At 35.3% G+C, this 14,774-nt stretch overlaps 1 protein-coding gene across 1 annotated transcript in view; it reads left to right on the forward strand.

Annotated features, from left to right (window-relative positions):
- The first annotated feature begins 2,374 nt into the window (after positions 1-2,374).
- NCAM2 (neural cell adhesion molecule 2) overlaps positions 2,375-14,774 on the forward strand; it is a 145,945-nt gene continuing 133,545 nt past the window's right edge. The window contains exon 1 of the mRNA XM_032219806.1: positions 2,375-2,505. Coding sequence (XP_032075697.1) covers positions 2,375-2,505 — 131 coding nt within the window. The remainder of the gene's footprint in view (positions 2,506-14,774) is intronic.

A 14,774-nucleotide genomic window follows, 5' to 3' on the forward strand; every position in this document is an offset into this window, starting at 1 on the left:
AAAGGGAATGAAAGTATGTAGGAAATGGAATACACATATGAGAAAAATATAGCTTGCAATATATGACTCTGAAGTAGCACTCAGAATATGACAGAACAAAGAGAATACAAGATCTTTAGACAAACTTGTTAGATACTGCTACACGAATAATGATATTCCTGGCTATACAATTTTCAATGCTATGTCTTTCAGAATCTTCCGGTGTCATCCTAATTTACAAAAATAAATACATAAATAAAAAATAAAAATCAAAGTAATTTGCTCTACTGCACTTTTGGGAATATAGAAACTTTGAGCAAAAATGCCAGTTGTTATATAAAGCAAATTGCAAAGCACTATTACACAGAAATAATAAGACCAAATATCTCAGTTACTGAATAAAACCTCTTTTCCAGTCCCCTCTTCATTTAGTGAGATGATGTTCTATAACTTCTAAAACCAAAGACCAACTGGAACTTATCTAGATTGTTGACAAGTGTACTTTAATTGATGTGTACACAGCTCTTTGTTTCCAAATTAATGTAACAAACATATAATTTGTTAATTGTCTATTTTTCCACTGCAGTTTTGTTGATATATAGGCCAATGAGTGTGTGTGTGTGTATGTGTGAGAGCAAGAGTGAGAGCAAGAAGCGCATGCATGAGATAGAATAAGAGAATAAGAAAGAGAGTTAGGTAAGAAAGGAACTGCAAAATATAATTTGAATAATATAATACTGAGCATATTATGTAGTCTGGAATGATTTGCATCTCTTATGCAATATGTGCTGGTCTAGTGAATTCTTTTATTTTTGAGACATAGAACAAAAAACATATCAAATATAACATTTTTCATAGCATAGTTTCACTTCATTTTGACATAGTACCTTTGTCTACTTCAAATACAACTGTATCTGCTTTTATGATTTGCAGGTTAGAATAACTTGTTTTCAAAGGCAGGTTTTACTTTTTTCATTTAATTTTATCATTCATCTCTGATTTCATTTTCTTTAGATAAACCATAGATATTAAGTGCATTTATTGTGGAATATTTTATATTTAAAAATTGATTAAGTCTGTCTGCTCCTGATGAAATATATGAAGCTACTCTTTATCAGGCTGTGCTTTACACACACACACACACACACGCACACACACACACATGACTTTACGGTTATATTACCAAATCTTATCTATCTATCTATCTATCTATCTATCTATCTATCTATCTATCTATCTATCTATCTATCTATCTATCCGCTCATCTCCTTCTCAGCTAAAAGCATATAAAAATACAATGCATTAATACAATTAGAGCTGGGTTAAAAATAAAATAGAATAAATTTAAAAAGGCAGAGGAGCACATTCAATATGCTAATCACCTTCTTGGTTTCATGCCATTCAATGAGCCCCACAGTATTCGGTCTTTACCAGCCATGTCTTTACATCTTTCTGAGAGGCCAGGAGAATGAGAAGTCCCCTCAAGTCTGGAAGCAGATTATTCCAGAGGGCAGGGACGATGGCATAAATGTCTCTGTTCCTGGACTTCACCAGTCAAATTTCTTTAATTGATGGGATTCATAACTTACTTTTACTGCCTGGAGATGTGATAAATGTCAATGTGATGGAGGTTAGATGGGTCCTCAGGTACTCTAGTCCCATGGCAATCCTGAGATGGACTCCATCAGGACAGGAAGGTTGCTATGCAGTAGAATCATATCTGCTATCATAGCAACAATCCTGCAAAGCTAACTTCAGAATCCACTACTTGTGGAGCCATGCCACTGAAGGATATCTGTGATTCTTGGATAATAACTACTACCCTTTCTCCACTGTTGTGAGGTTGCCATACACTAAACCTTGCTAGACAAATTTGAGAGAAGGATCCCTTTCACCTTTTAGAGCCAACCCAGGTCTTAGTAATACATGTCAAGTCAACCTGCTCCTCTATAAAAAGCTTACAAAAGAGAGGAACTTTGTTATTGAGCAATTTGATATTACATAGCAGTGGCCAAAAGCCCAAATCTCTGTTCGTCTGCTGATCAAGGCCTGGGCTTGAGTGCAGAGGGCTTAAACATAATTACTCTAAGGATCTTTCACAAGTGTGTCTCATCTTCCAATTCCCATCAAAATCTCCTTTACTTCTCAGTGTTGTATGTGTGCATTCTTTTATTGTTACCCACTTTACATTAACATAATGATGTAACCATGTTGTCCCAAAAATAAGACATGTCCTGATACTAAGCCCAATCTGGCTTTTCAGGGCATGGGCTAAAATAAGTCCTCCCCCCCAAAATTACCCCCCAATGCAGCAAAAAGAGCACCTGTTGCAAAAAGAGCACCCATTGTGCCCTGAGCCCCACCTGCCACCCCCCAAATTGCACCCCAGCACGACATGCACAGGAAAACTTCTTGGGATTGTGAGCAATTAACAACTTCTCAAACTCGCAAGAAGTTTTTCTTTACTGTGCAAGGTGTTTCCTTGCACAAACCGACCAAGAGACGTGACAGAGCTGCCAGTGTCCGGTAAGACATGCGTCTCGAAGCCCATACCGCGTGCCCCATCCCCCACCCCACCTGCCAGCCCCCCAAAATTGCACCCCAGCATGAGATGCATGGCTTACCAGACAGTGGCAGCTCCATAGCGTTCCTCGCCATTGTGTCCAGGGAAACATTTTGTAAAAAAAACCTCTCTTCAAACTTCTCAAACTCGCGATAAGGTTTTCTTTACAATGCATCTCGCTTCTTGCCTGCCCTATCTGCCAACTGCCAGAAAATAATAAGCTCCCCCCACAATAATAAGGCCAAGTCCTTATTATGGGGGTCAAAAGAAAATAAGACCTTGTCTTATTTTTGGGAAAACAAAATAACAACCAAGTTTTAAGACCATTCTCCTGAATGTATATTTTACATCAATGTAAAATCAGAGGAAAAAGCAAAAGAAAAATGTAACATCAGAAAAAACTGGCTGTATTAATGTTGCCTTAAAATGCCATGTTCTTAATGTACTTAAAATTATTTTAGGTCATTAATTTATTATTGCAAACCATTAATTTATTAATAAGAAATAAATCTAATTCTTTATTCAAGAATTCTTTCAAACAATTAATATCCACTTCAGTGATTATCTTAACAAATATGTCATGTGGAAAGAGTCTAAAAATATACTAATGTTCCAATATCTTCCATGTGACATTAATGGAGGAAATACAAGCTTTGAACTGAAGCTAAGCCTCTTTTAGAGTGCCTTGTGAAATAGAGATTTTAGCTAAGGAATCCAACTCTAATAGCTATCAAATTTAATAAGCTATATCTTATAAAGCTTATTTGTTTCTAGGATCTACTTTAGCCCTATTAAATATTAAAGAGGAAGATTACTGATCACCCAATTACTCTAGATCAAATATATCCCCAATAATGTCATTTAAATAAGATCCATCTCCATAAATGTCCACAGACTGCCTAGATTTCAACAAAGTAAAAACATTCATGAACATTTTGTTTCTTTGTCATGATGTATAGACTTCTACCATGTGTTCATCATAAGTAAAACATTCATCCTTCAGATGTTCCTATGTATATTCAAGTTAAATTTCATTGATATATTTTGTTTTAATATAAAGTCTGTCCTTAAAATGAAAAAAACCTTTTAAATTAAAAAAAAAAGGTTTTAAGTACATGACCAAAAATTCTAATTTATGATATTCAAGATCCACAGATTTTTGGAAAAAGCCATCTGCAATTGACATAAAGTCTCTGCTGTATAGCCTTGCCAGCACATCTAGTTTAATAAAGCTGCATATTCATGAACTCTGATTTTCGTTTTAAGAGTGATAGAGTCTTATGCTTTGGGGAAAAAGAAAAAGACAGAGGAAGATTTCACATAATGAAGATTAGGAAAATTCTGAGCAAGGTTATTATTATAAGGCTGTGCATGTGTTGGGAGGGGGGAAGCACAGTGATTGTGGTTTGGATGTGGCAGGCCATTTTTTTCAGTAGGGCAGAAAGATAAACTGTCATGGCATTCTTCTAAAATAATACAACTTGTATAAATTAGTGGATTTTGCAAAGGTTTAAAACTAATAATTTCCCTCAGTTGTTAAACAATGAACTCTAACTTTGTACATATTTTAATGTATTGTGAAGGTGCCTGTTTGATTAGTAATGTTGATTTCATTGGTATCAAGAAACAAAAACTGAAAAAGTTTGCAGTGTATTTCCAAAGGCAGGGTATTGTGTATGGGTGGAGGGGAATCCAGAGAATATTAATGTGTTCTTTGCCACTCTTTTGGTTTTCATAAAGGAAAAAAAAATATTTGATGGGATGGGGGACAGTTTTCCTGAACCAAATTATGCTCTGCATCAAAATTTTGCTGCTTGCATTTATTTATTTATTTTTCATTTTTTCACACCAAAAAATGTATGGCTAAAATTTGACTGCTATAACTTCTTTATGCTTCTAAAACATTTTACATGCTGTACATAAAGTCAGCAATCCATTCAAAAATTTAGCCTCCAGGTTCAGTGGTGTTCAATCCACATTAATATTAAAATTACATAACTTTAAAATATATTTTAATGAAAATGTACAGAAGTTTATAATTTGTATGTAGGGGATGGGATGACTTGTGAGTTTAGCCTTGAGAAAAATGTTTGAGAACTGCTACTGTATCAATTTATTTTCTCTTAGGGTTCATTCATGTTTTTAAATCTGATTTAGTTCCTATAATATTATTATATTACTGCTGTTGTTGATAAAATATTAATAATAGCCAATTTTATATTGGAATTCTGTCATGATGCAGACTGCTTGATTTCAGAACGAAAGGATACCAGAATCAAATAGCTAATATCTGTCTATCTTTAAAAAAAGAACATTTTTGCTGCTTCAAGCCTAAACAGTTTTGTTTGCTTGTCTGAATTACTTATGTTACTAATCCTAATCCTGTTTCCCAAAAAAATAAGACCTACCCCAAAAATAAGACTTAGCATGATTTTTATGCATGCACCTAATATAATTCCCACCTCCAAAATAAAACCTACTTAAGAGCCTGCGCAGCGGGCTGCCTGCCCATTTCATCTGGTTGCTCATGGGGCCGCAACCATGAGATGAGGTGGTGAGGGAACTGCCCTATGCGCTTTGCACAGGCTTACCTCAGGGCTCCTGTAGCTAGGCCATCCATGCCCCAATACCTGCCTCATGGCACCAGGCCTAGCAGCCATTGGCCTACTTCTTCTGCTTGCTCATGGCCACAACAGAGTAGGAAGTTGAGCGGTGGGCTGGTGCTGTTGCTGTGAGTTGAGGCAGGTGTCGAGGCATGGATAGCCTGGCTGCGGGTGCCCTGAGGTAAGCTGGGTAAGATGGGCATATGGGGCAGCTCCACCCCACTTCACAGCAACACTGGTGCACCACACAGCCTCCTCCCTTGTGGCTTCCTGCCCTGCAGAGAGCAAGCAGAAGAAATGGGCCTCCTGTATATGGAAAAAATAAGACATCCTCTGAAAACAAGCCCTAGTGCCTATTTTGATGGCCAAATAAAATAAGACCTGGTCTTATTTTCAGGGAAACATGGGTAGTAGCCACTTTTGGAGGACATGCATGCACTATGTAGTGGCATTCTGAAACTTCAGATGTGATCACATATAATATGATTATCCATATTTAATCTTTCTCAGCCTCTTGTCTTTCAAATATATTGAGACTACAATACCCAGGTTTTTTTATGTATTGCAGGTCAATTGCATCTATAATTTGGTAAACACTTATTTCAAGAAAGCGTCAGAAGAAACACTTGACAGTTAATCAATTGATCTCATACTACATTGTTGTTTATTCAGCACAGGAATTGAAATACCTGTTGCCATTTTCCTTTATTTCTTGTTCTAAATTGCCTGTTCCTATTCATTCTTCTCTAGCTTCCAAATATATAGTGCTGAGAACATTCCAAATAAAATGGGTTAAAATATGGATGTTATTTTACTACATAGTTCAGGGTTTTATTTCCACTAAATGAATGCTTACAAACAAGAAGGGAATATTGATTGCCAATAGAACAAAGCATTTTTTGCTGTATCATGAAGAATGAGAATTTGGTTTTAGCAAATTAAGAGATTTGGGTCATACTCAAACAGATAACAACAGCTTTCCTGCATTCTCTGTATGTTTTTCACACACATCATATAAAACAATTTAGACAATAAAGACGATAAGGAAAGAGAAAAAACCACAAGTATTTCATTGCCAAATCTTTGTTTGTGTCGGTGGTCTATTATACCTAGGAGGGCTTTTTACATAAAAACAATTGTTACCAACTAGAATAAAATAAAGAAACAAGAGTCATTATTTTTTAAGGGGAACTATAAGCAGAGGTGTTAATTTTACACATAGCAAGGGAAGAATTATGAGTAACTCTGATAAAAAATAGAAATAGCTATCCATGAGAGAAAACTAATCCAAAAAGTAAAGAAGAAATATATTCATTAGACACTATAGCTTTATGAAATTTTGTAAGCATTTGCTTTTTGAAAGTCTCTCATAATCAACTTGCCTTTTATGTCTTTTATGACGTTTTGAAAATATTGGATTTTAGTATTTTACAGTAGAATATTGGATTTTGATATTCCAAAGTAAAATTCCATCCAGGAAAAGATAACATTGCATCATTTTAGTGGATCTATTACATAAGAATCCATTTTCTACACTTGCTAAATAATCCTATCCAGTTTGGCTTTTTCTGTTTTGTTACTTAGATGTTCCTTTCTAACCATGATGACAACAACATGACAAAATGTATATCATGATGTCACATACAAGCAATGCCTTTTAGCACTGAAGTGTTTATACTGCAAAATGCTGATTGCTTTCATATATGAGATAAGATGCTATCATGTCTCATATATGAGTCAGCATTAAATTTTGTTCTGGATGGGAACCAATCAAGGACAGAAGCAACTTAAAATTAAGGAGAAATTTACTATGAAAACAATTAACCAGTGGAACAGTTTGCCTTCAGTAGTTGTGGATGTTCCATTACTGGAGATTTTTCAAAAGAGATTGGACACTCATTTGTCTAGAGTGGTATAGAATCTCCTGCTTCAGCAGGCGTTTGAACTAGAAAACCTCTAAAAAAAACCTTTCAATTCTGTTACTTAAGTTCTTTGTAAATCATCTAGAACTAAGATAGCATTTAAATGTACCAATTAAAATCTACCTTGTTTCTTCTTGAACCATTTCTTGATTTTTCTCCCACAAAAGTATGGGAAGTGTCCTTGCAACATTTGAGCATTTTTCTTTATCAATATCCCATATAAGACTTTTCTTTTTATTACAAGAATAAATAAATGTGGACTGATTCCAATGTTGCCCTATAATACCCACATTTTTCTATTTTTTTTCTCTTTCACCAGTTTGATTAAAGAATTATTAAAACCCAAATGCTTTCAATAATTTTTCAAAGTTTAATTTGCTTTTATGTAAGTGAGGTGGTCCCTCAACATAGCTGGGAGCCAAGCCATGATCAAAACCAGAACTTCAAATTGTATATACAGACTTATTGAAACAAATGCAATATTATTATATGGCTAGAGTGTCCATCAATTTCCAGCATGTGGCAGCTACTACAAAGCCAACCCCATGTAAATCTACATTAGTAATGTCACCTGGTTGCCAGACAGACTTTATTATCCATTTAATGTCCCATGTAGATTACCTTCTGTCTCATTTTATATATAAAACTATCACAGCAACATAACAGGAATTGCATCAGAATACCATCTCTTGAACCTTAATAGCTTTTTGCTCCTTTTATGTAATGTCTACATGAAACATCTGGGGATCCAATGGCTCAGAGTCAGAGTCAGCCAAAGATGCTGCTGGCAGGAATTGTCAGCATGTTTTAGAACCCGCATCATAGCTGCATCACAATTAAAAGCTTATAATTGGTCACAATACTACTTGCTCTACCAAAAACTGCTGTCTGTACAGTTTTTAATGTATGGCTTAACATAGTTATAGCAAATGTTTTGCCCCTTGGGCAGAAGTAGTAACTTTGTACCTCCCAGATGTACAACAGTGGGTATATTTTTATGATTATGAGGCATTTTATATTCCCATTTATTTTTTTGAAATGCAGAACAATTTAATATTCAGGCTTAGCACTTTGATTTGAAAATGCCACAATATTTTCACAGACAGGAAAAACAAATTGTATGTCAATAGTTCATCATCTTATCAGAAGTTACCTGAGTTTCCCTATTTTTCTGGAGTCTTCTACAGCAGGGTATGCTGCAACCCTTTAAATTGGTTCTCATCGACCAATTACTGTTCATCTGCTCCTGATATTTACTGAATTATTCCCATCTCTTCTCCAGAAATTTTCCCATCAGCAAATGGAGAGAATAAGATAAAGCTTATTCTAGCTATTGGGTAGAGATTAAAGATATAACAGGTATTTATTAAATAATTAAATAGGTTACAAAATTGCATAATTTAGTAATATTAAATGCATTATTAAAAACACTTCATTGTTCTTCAGAAATCTTTGTATGGGCAAACAGGAATCTTAATGTTTCATATACTCTGTAATTATATTGAATTAATAATGTTTGTGAACTGGTAGAATCTCTTCTTTCCTAATGGAGTTGTTGCTATATTATGCGTATTACAAATAAAAGTGACACTTATTTTGTATTCAATTAAGTGAGGTATGACAAATTAACACAGTATCGTTATCAAACTGGAAATGTCTGCAGTATCCAGAAATCTCAGTATGTTTGGCAAATACAATCAGAGTCTCTCAAAAAAATTGGAGAAAGTGAGCTTTGGCCACTAGCAAAGATTTTCTCAGCTCCTTCCTGAACTTTTACTTTAAACCAGTGCAGTATTGGTTGGATGAAAGCAAACATTAAATTTGATTTTATTGAAGTAGATTTTATTTGCTAGAAATTCTGCAGATTTTCTATTTTTTTCACTGAATATAGGAATTACTTTCTAAATGCACTATCTTGTATTTGCATCTCAACACATTTCTTTGCTCTTTGTTATTATTGATGCTTCTTTTTCTTATTTTCCCTTTAATAGTTTTCTTCTTTTCAAATACATAAGAACAGGGGGAAAACAGATAAAAGTAACTTTATCAATAATGCTTACTGAGTTTTGTGCCAAGAAAATAAGCTTTCATGTGACCAGTCAAAGCTGAATTCTCAGCATGCTGTTCAACAGTTTCAGCAGTAACTCCAGGAGTACAAGAATGAATATGCCACAGGAAATGTCACTTACTGTATATACTCGAGTATAAGCCTAGTTTTTCAGCCCACTTTTTGGGCTGAAAAAAGCCGCCTCGGCTTATACTCGAGTCAGTGAAAAATTTGCCCGAAATAGAGGAGAAAAAGGGGCGGGGCCATGCCGCTGGGTGACACTCGTGAATGGCCCAGTGCCCCTGTGAGTTTCCCCTCCCTCTGTGTCAGTTTGCCGCACAGCGCGCACCGCACCATCCCCCCTCCTCACGTTCTAATGTAATGCAGGGCTGTCTTACGATTCCCCTTCCTCCCCCTCCTGCCGCTCTGCAACGATGTCTCACCTCCTCCTTGTTATGGCAAGCAGTCACATAGCGATGTCCCACCTCCTCTGGTACAGTGATCCAATGATAGGAATCACTGTGCCGTGTGTCATAGGAGGCGGGACATCGCTCCCGCGGCTGCACGGGACATCATCATCACAGCGGGACATCAGCATCATGAGGTGAGTGAAGTATTTCATTGAATACACCGCTAGTTTACTGTTTTTCTTTGAAATAAATATTCAAAAACATTATTGGTATCTATTTTTATTTTTGAAATTTACCGGTAGCTGCTGCATTTCCCACCCTAGGCTTATACTCGAGTCAATAACTTTTCCAGTTTTTTGTGGTAAAATTAGGTGCCTCGGCTTATATTCGGGTCGGCCTATACTCGAGTATATACGGTAAAACAAGCACATGGGGCAAGGCCCATTGACCCTTTAAATAATGCCTTCATCTTTTTCATTTATCCAGTTATACCCCTTTTCTTACCAATAAGGAAAGAAAAAAGGGGAAAAAACCTTGCCATTTATAAAGTAAATTGAACCCAGATAAAGTATTTTTAATAATCAGCATAATCAACAGTTTGTGTTATTCTTTAAAATCCTTTTTTTTAAATTAAGGCCACTCCAAGTGAGTCTCTTAAATGATGAGCTACAAATCATCTCCAACTTTCTAAATGTCATTTTTCATAGCTGTTTTGCAATGTATGTATGTATGTATGTATGTATGTATGTATGTATGTATGTATGTATTATTAAGCTGTGATAAAATGGTTTAATGCATAGGTTGTCCTCTGTTAACAATTAATTAATTAATTGGTTGAACAGGGGGTTGGGTTAGAAGACTGCCAAAGTCCCTTCCAACATTGATATTCTATGTTCTGTGTTTAATGCAATCAGACCAGCAACTCTATCAAAACAGCTATGAAAAGGGATATCCATGCTACCTATCCTGTCTGTAATTCAGCATTAGTATAACCTTAAACAGTCACCGAGTGTTTGCCAAGCTCATCCCTGCTAGGCATCAAACAATGCACACAAGTATAGGAATTTACACAGTGTCTTTTAGAGCTGAGCAGTTGTCTCAGGTGCTTGAAGCCCAAGAGTGAAATAGTGAAGAAGACTGATGAACAAATTGGATTGTTTTTGGTAGGGCAATACATCTGGAATCTCTAATCAAAGTGCTTGGTTTTATTTGAAATTAGTGAAAATAATAAAGGAAGGCTTCCGATTACGAGTCATTTCATACACTGCATTAATGTACAAAGTAGTTTGTTTGTTGCTAGTCTGGTTTATTGTGTGGACTTCACTACTGTAATTTGTAACCAATGGTTTATGACTTTAATCAATATGTGAACCCAGATAATTGTGACCCAAATAATCATTATAACATAGACAATGAATTCTACTACTCCATCCAATGCATTTGCAAGCAATTCCCAAGGCGAAATTCAAACCACATTTTACACACTTTATCTTCACTATATGCAATGTGTTAGTTAATTCACTGCCAGTCTGAGTTCTTCTGGAACTTTCAATAAAAAATCATGCCACCTATCCTGTTCTTGGTTTCTTTTTAGGAAGGCAACAATTTCCATTTAGAGCTTCTAGAAATCGTCCTGTACTAAAATACTTCAAACACAACTTCTCAAGATGTTTTTCAGTTCTAGTTTCAAGTAGTATTTTCTGTTGTGTTCAGATTGCCTGCTGTGCTCTACAGTCTTAAACCAACTGCTGCACCTTAATTGGCTGTTTCACAAAGGTCGGAATGCCCTTTCATCAATTTCTCCCTGTTTTTCACCCTGAAGAACACCTGCTTCAGTGCCTCTAACAGTAGGTCTGCTTATGTGAAGAACAACCTTGCTTTGGAAGCCAGCAGGATGGTTTTTTATTTTATTTTTTTGTTTTGTTTTAATTACTGTTTTACTTTCCCTGAGCTTCCTATTTTTCTTCTGCCTTTTTTCTCTTTTAAAACAAATCAACCAGAATACCATATCATTTCTCCCCAGTTATTTGAGGGACACTCAGTTACTTTATTGCTACAATGCTTTAAAGGAATAGTTTGTGTCAGCCATCAATCATATATCATAAATTCATGAGATGTTTTATGAAAAAATGCTAAAATTTTAGTTAGTTAGTTAGTTAGTTAGTTAGTTAGTTAGTTAGTTAGTTGGTGGGTGGGTGGGTGGGTGGGTGGGTGGGTGGGTGGGTGGGTTGGTTGGTTGGTTGGTTGGTTGGATGGATGGATGGATGGATGGATGGATGGATGGATGGACGGACGGACGGACGGACATACTGGTATCTGTTGGGTACTGAGGGCCAGTCAAGAGCTTATGGAGCAGATCTCTGGAACAACATTCCTTCAGAAAGAAGTTGAGTTCAATTGTTGAGTTTTCATAAAGCACTTAAGACCTTGCCTTCTCAGCACCTTTCAGGATGTGATCAGTTTAATTGATGCTTGCTGCATGAGAAAGGATTGATACTGTAGATACTGCTGTATATAAACCAAATATTCTTTGCTTATTGTGCATTTGTTATGCTATTTCATTACTGTCTCTTTTAATAAGATTGTACTTGTATCTAAAAGCTTTTCATAGTTTGCTTTGCAAGTAGAACAATATATAAACCAATTCAGTCAGTCATTCAATAAATCAATAAAAATTGTACCTACAGACTGTTATATGCAATGATAAAAAGTGCACCGTGAGGCAGTCTGCACATGACAATCAAAAAAGTATGATTGAAATTATTTTTTCAACAAAATGCTTTGAACTTGGCTTATTTCAATATGTAATTTAAAGCATAAGTCCTTTACCTGTCCTTTTATCTTTGTACTTACATACGTAGTATATATTGCTAATATGATTAATAATATGATTAGTCATGTATGACTTTTTCTCTTCTTTTTCATTAAATCTTAAAAAGATTTGAGCATCAGGATATAAACTTCAATGTTAAAAGAATAATAGTTTGGTCTTATTTCACTGTAATACTAAACATAACTTCATTCATCAGAACAATCCACCACTTGTTGGCTAAGCCATACATTTTTAGCTGTTTACAAGCCAAAATTGTCAATTAACATATTACATGAAACTGAAAGCAATGAAACTGCACTGTATAATGTAACATTCCAAACCAGTTATTAATTTATAAGTACTTCAACTATCCATTCTTGCACTGATTCTTAAAGATGCAGGGATTATTGAATCTAAGCACAAGTAGCTATATTCTATGAACTCTGAAATCTATTAAGCAATCTATGAACTCTAAGCAATGTGTGTGTGTGTGTGTGTGTGTGTGTGTGTGTGTGTGTGTGTGTGTGTGTACAGATTATATCAAAAAGAAGTCTACGACCAAATGTCCTGGTTTTAGTATTCTCACATTATTATGAATGGTGATAATATTAATTCAGGATTTAATCTGTGATTTGTGATAGAAATTTCATAGATATATTTTTCTTTGTTTCTGATCTAGTGGTTGAGGCACCAGGCTAGTAATCTAGTTCTTCTTCTAGTTCTTCCTTAGGCATGAAAGTCAGCTGGGTAACTTTGGTCTGTTAAAAGTAGGTGCTTAGCAACTTCATTGATTAAAAAAACCCTGTCAAGCTCTTCAGGGAAATGAATGGGAAATGCACAGTTAATATTTCAGATATTAGGTCCCAGGCAATTTAGAAAGTTAACAGGGTGGGAAGTGAGTCATTCGGCCCATGTGTAAGTTATTCTGTAGACAAGAAATGAAAATCATTACTAATATGAATTACAAACTCACATAGCAGTCTCAAAAATCCTAGGGGACTATTTAAGGAAAATGCAACCAGGATTAGTCAGCATTTAAGATTGGAAGATTATTATAGAATCTGATATGATACAATAATCAAGTTTGATCAATTTCTCCTAAAGGACAACTACATCAGCTTGTTCTTATGAAATATTTTGGAACAACAATGAACGATAATCCATATAATGGGTCAAGAAACAATTTGCAAAATAAATTGCTATGCCATCATTCAAATGCTACCACTTTTGCATAATGGGTTGTAGCTTTGACACATTTTTGCTTAAAGCTTTGTATATTGGGGAGACATAGTCACATTGAAAATGGTTACTGTATGTCCTGCTTTCTTCTGATACAACTTATATGTATTGATTTATATGTATATATTTATGAATAAAATGACATTTATATTCTTGAAAATATGAACAGCCACAATGCATTATAACAATGCATGAAAAGGTCATTGCAAGAAGCTTATCCTTACTGAAACAGTTTCAGTAAGAAATAACTATTATTTTGCAAAATAAGAATAGCTTATTTTCTTTGTATGGGTGTATACTTTCAGAGACTATGGAAAAAATTTCACAAAGGGATATATGCATTTGGTTCTGTGGTAAGTGGCCTTCATTTCATTATGCAGTTTTGTCTAAGGGCTAATCTGCACTACAGTGGGACCTCGGGTCATGACCATAATTTGTTCCATAACCTTGGTTGCAACCCAATTTGGTCATGACCCAAATCTAATTTTCCCACTGGATTGCATGTAAATACAATCAATCCAGTCCCGACCACTGTGAACTATATATAAATTAAAAAAAAGATTTTTAAGGACAAAAATAATTAATTATGCCATAGAATTCACAGTGTAACAGTAAAATGCTTTAATAACAAAAATGTAAAGTCTGGTAACATGCTTAAGCCAAAAATGAACCAAAACAAAGACTTAAATGGAGGCTTGAAAACCAAAGAAAACAGACTTTATTCTTCGATCAAAATTAAAGTTCTGAGTAAGAAATTCCAAGCACATGCACAAGAGACATGGGAGGAAAGTTCTACAAAGCATGAGATGATGTGCTGTCCTTTCTTATACCCAAAAAAGTCTTAGTTCTTAGTATTCTAATTACTCTAGTCATATAACCTAATTGCATTGTAAAACTCAATCATATGCCCTAACTTGGATTTACATCTTCTAGCAACAGACAGATTCCTTTCTTTTGTTATCTTTCCCCTCGTTTTGTATTCCTAACTGGCCACTCACTCCCCTATTAACAGCATATATAACAGAAATTTGGCATTTAAAGAAAAATGGTGCAGAAGGGGAAATCAGCTGCAGCTGTGTTTGATTGCCACTCGAGTTTGTGTTCACAACCAGGGTCAAAAGAATTGAGCATTTTTTGGTTGGAACCTGATTTGGTCATGGTCTGAGCCGTTCATGACCGGAGGTTGCACTGTATCTAGC

Source organism: Thamnophis elegans, chromosome 6 (assembly GCF_009769535.1).
Source record: "Thamnophis elegans isolate rThaEle1 chromosome 6, rThaEle1.pri, whole genome shotgun sequence".
Classification (NCBI taxonomy): Eukaryota; Metazoa; Chordata; class Lepidosauria; order Squamata; family Colubridae; genus Thamnophis; species Thamnophis elegans.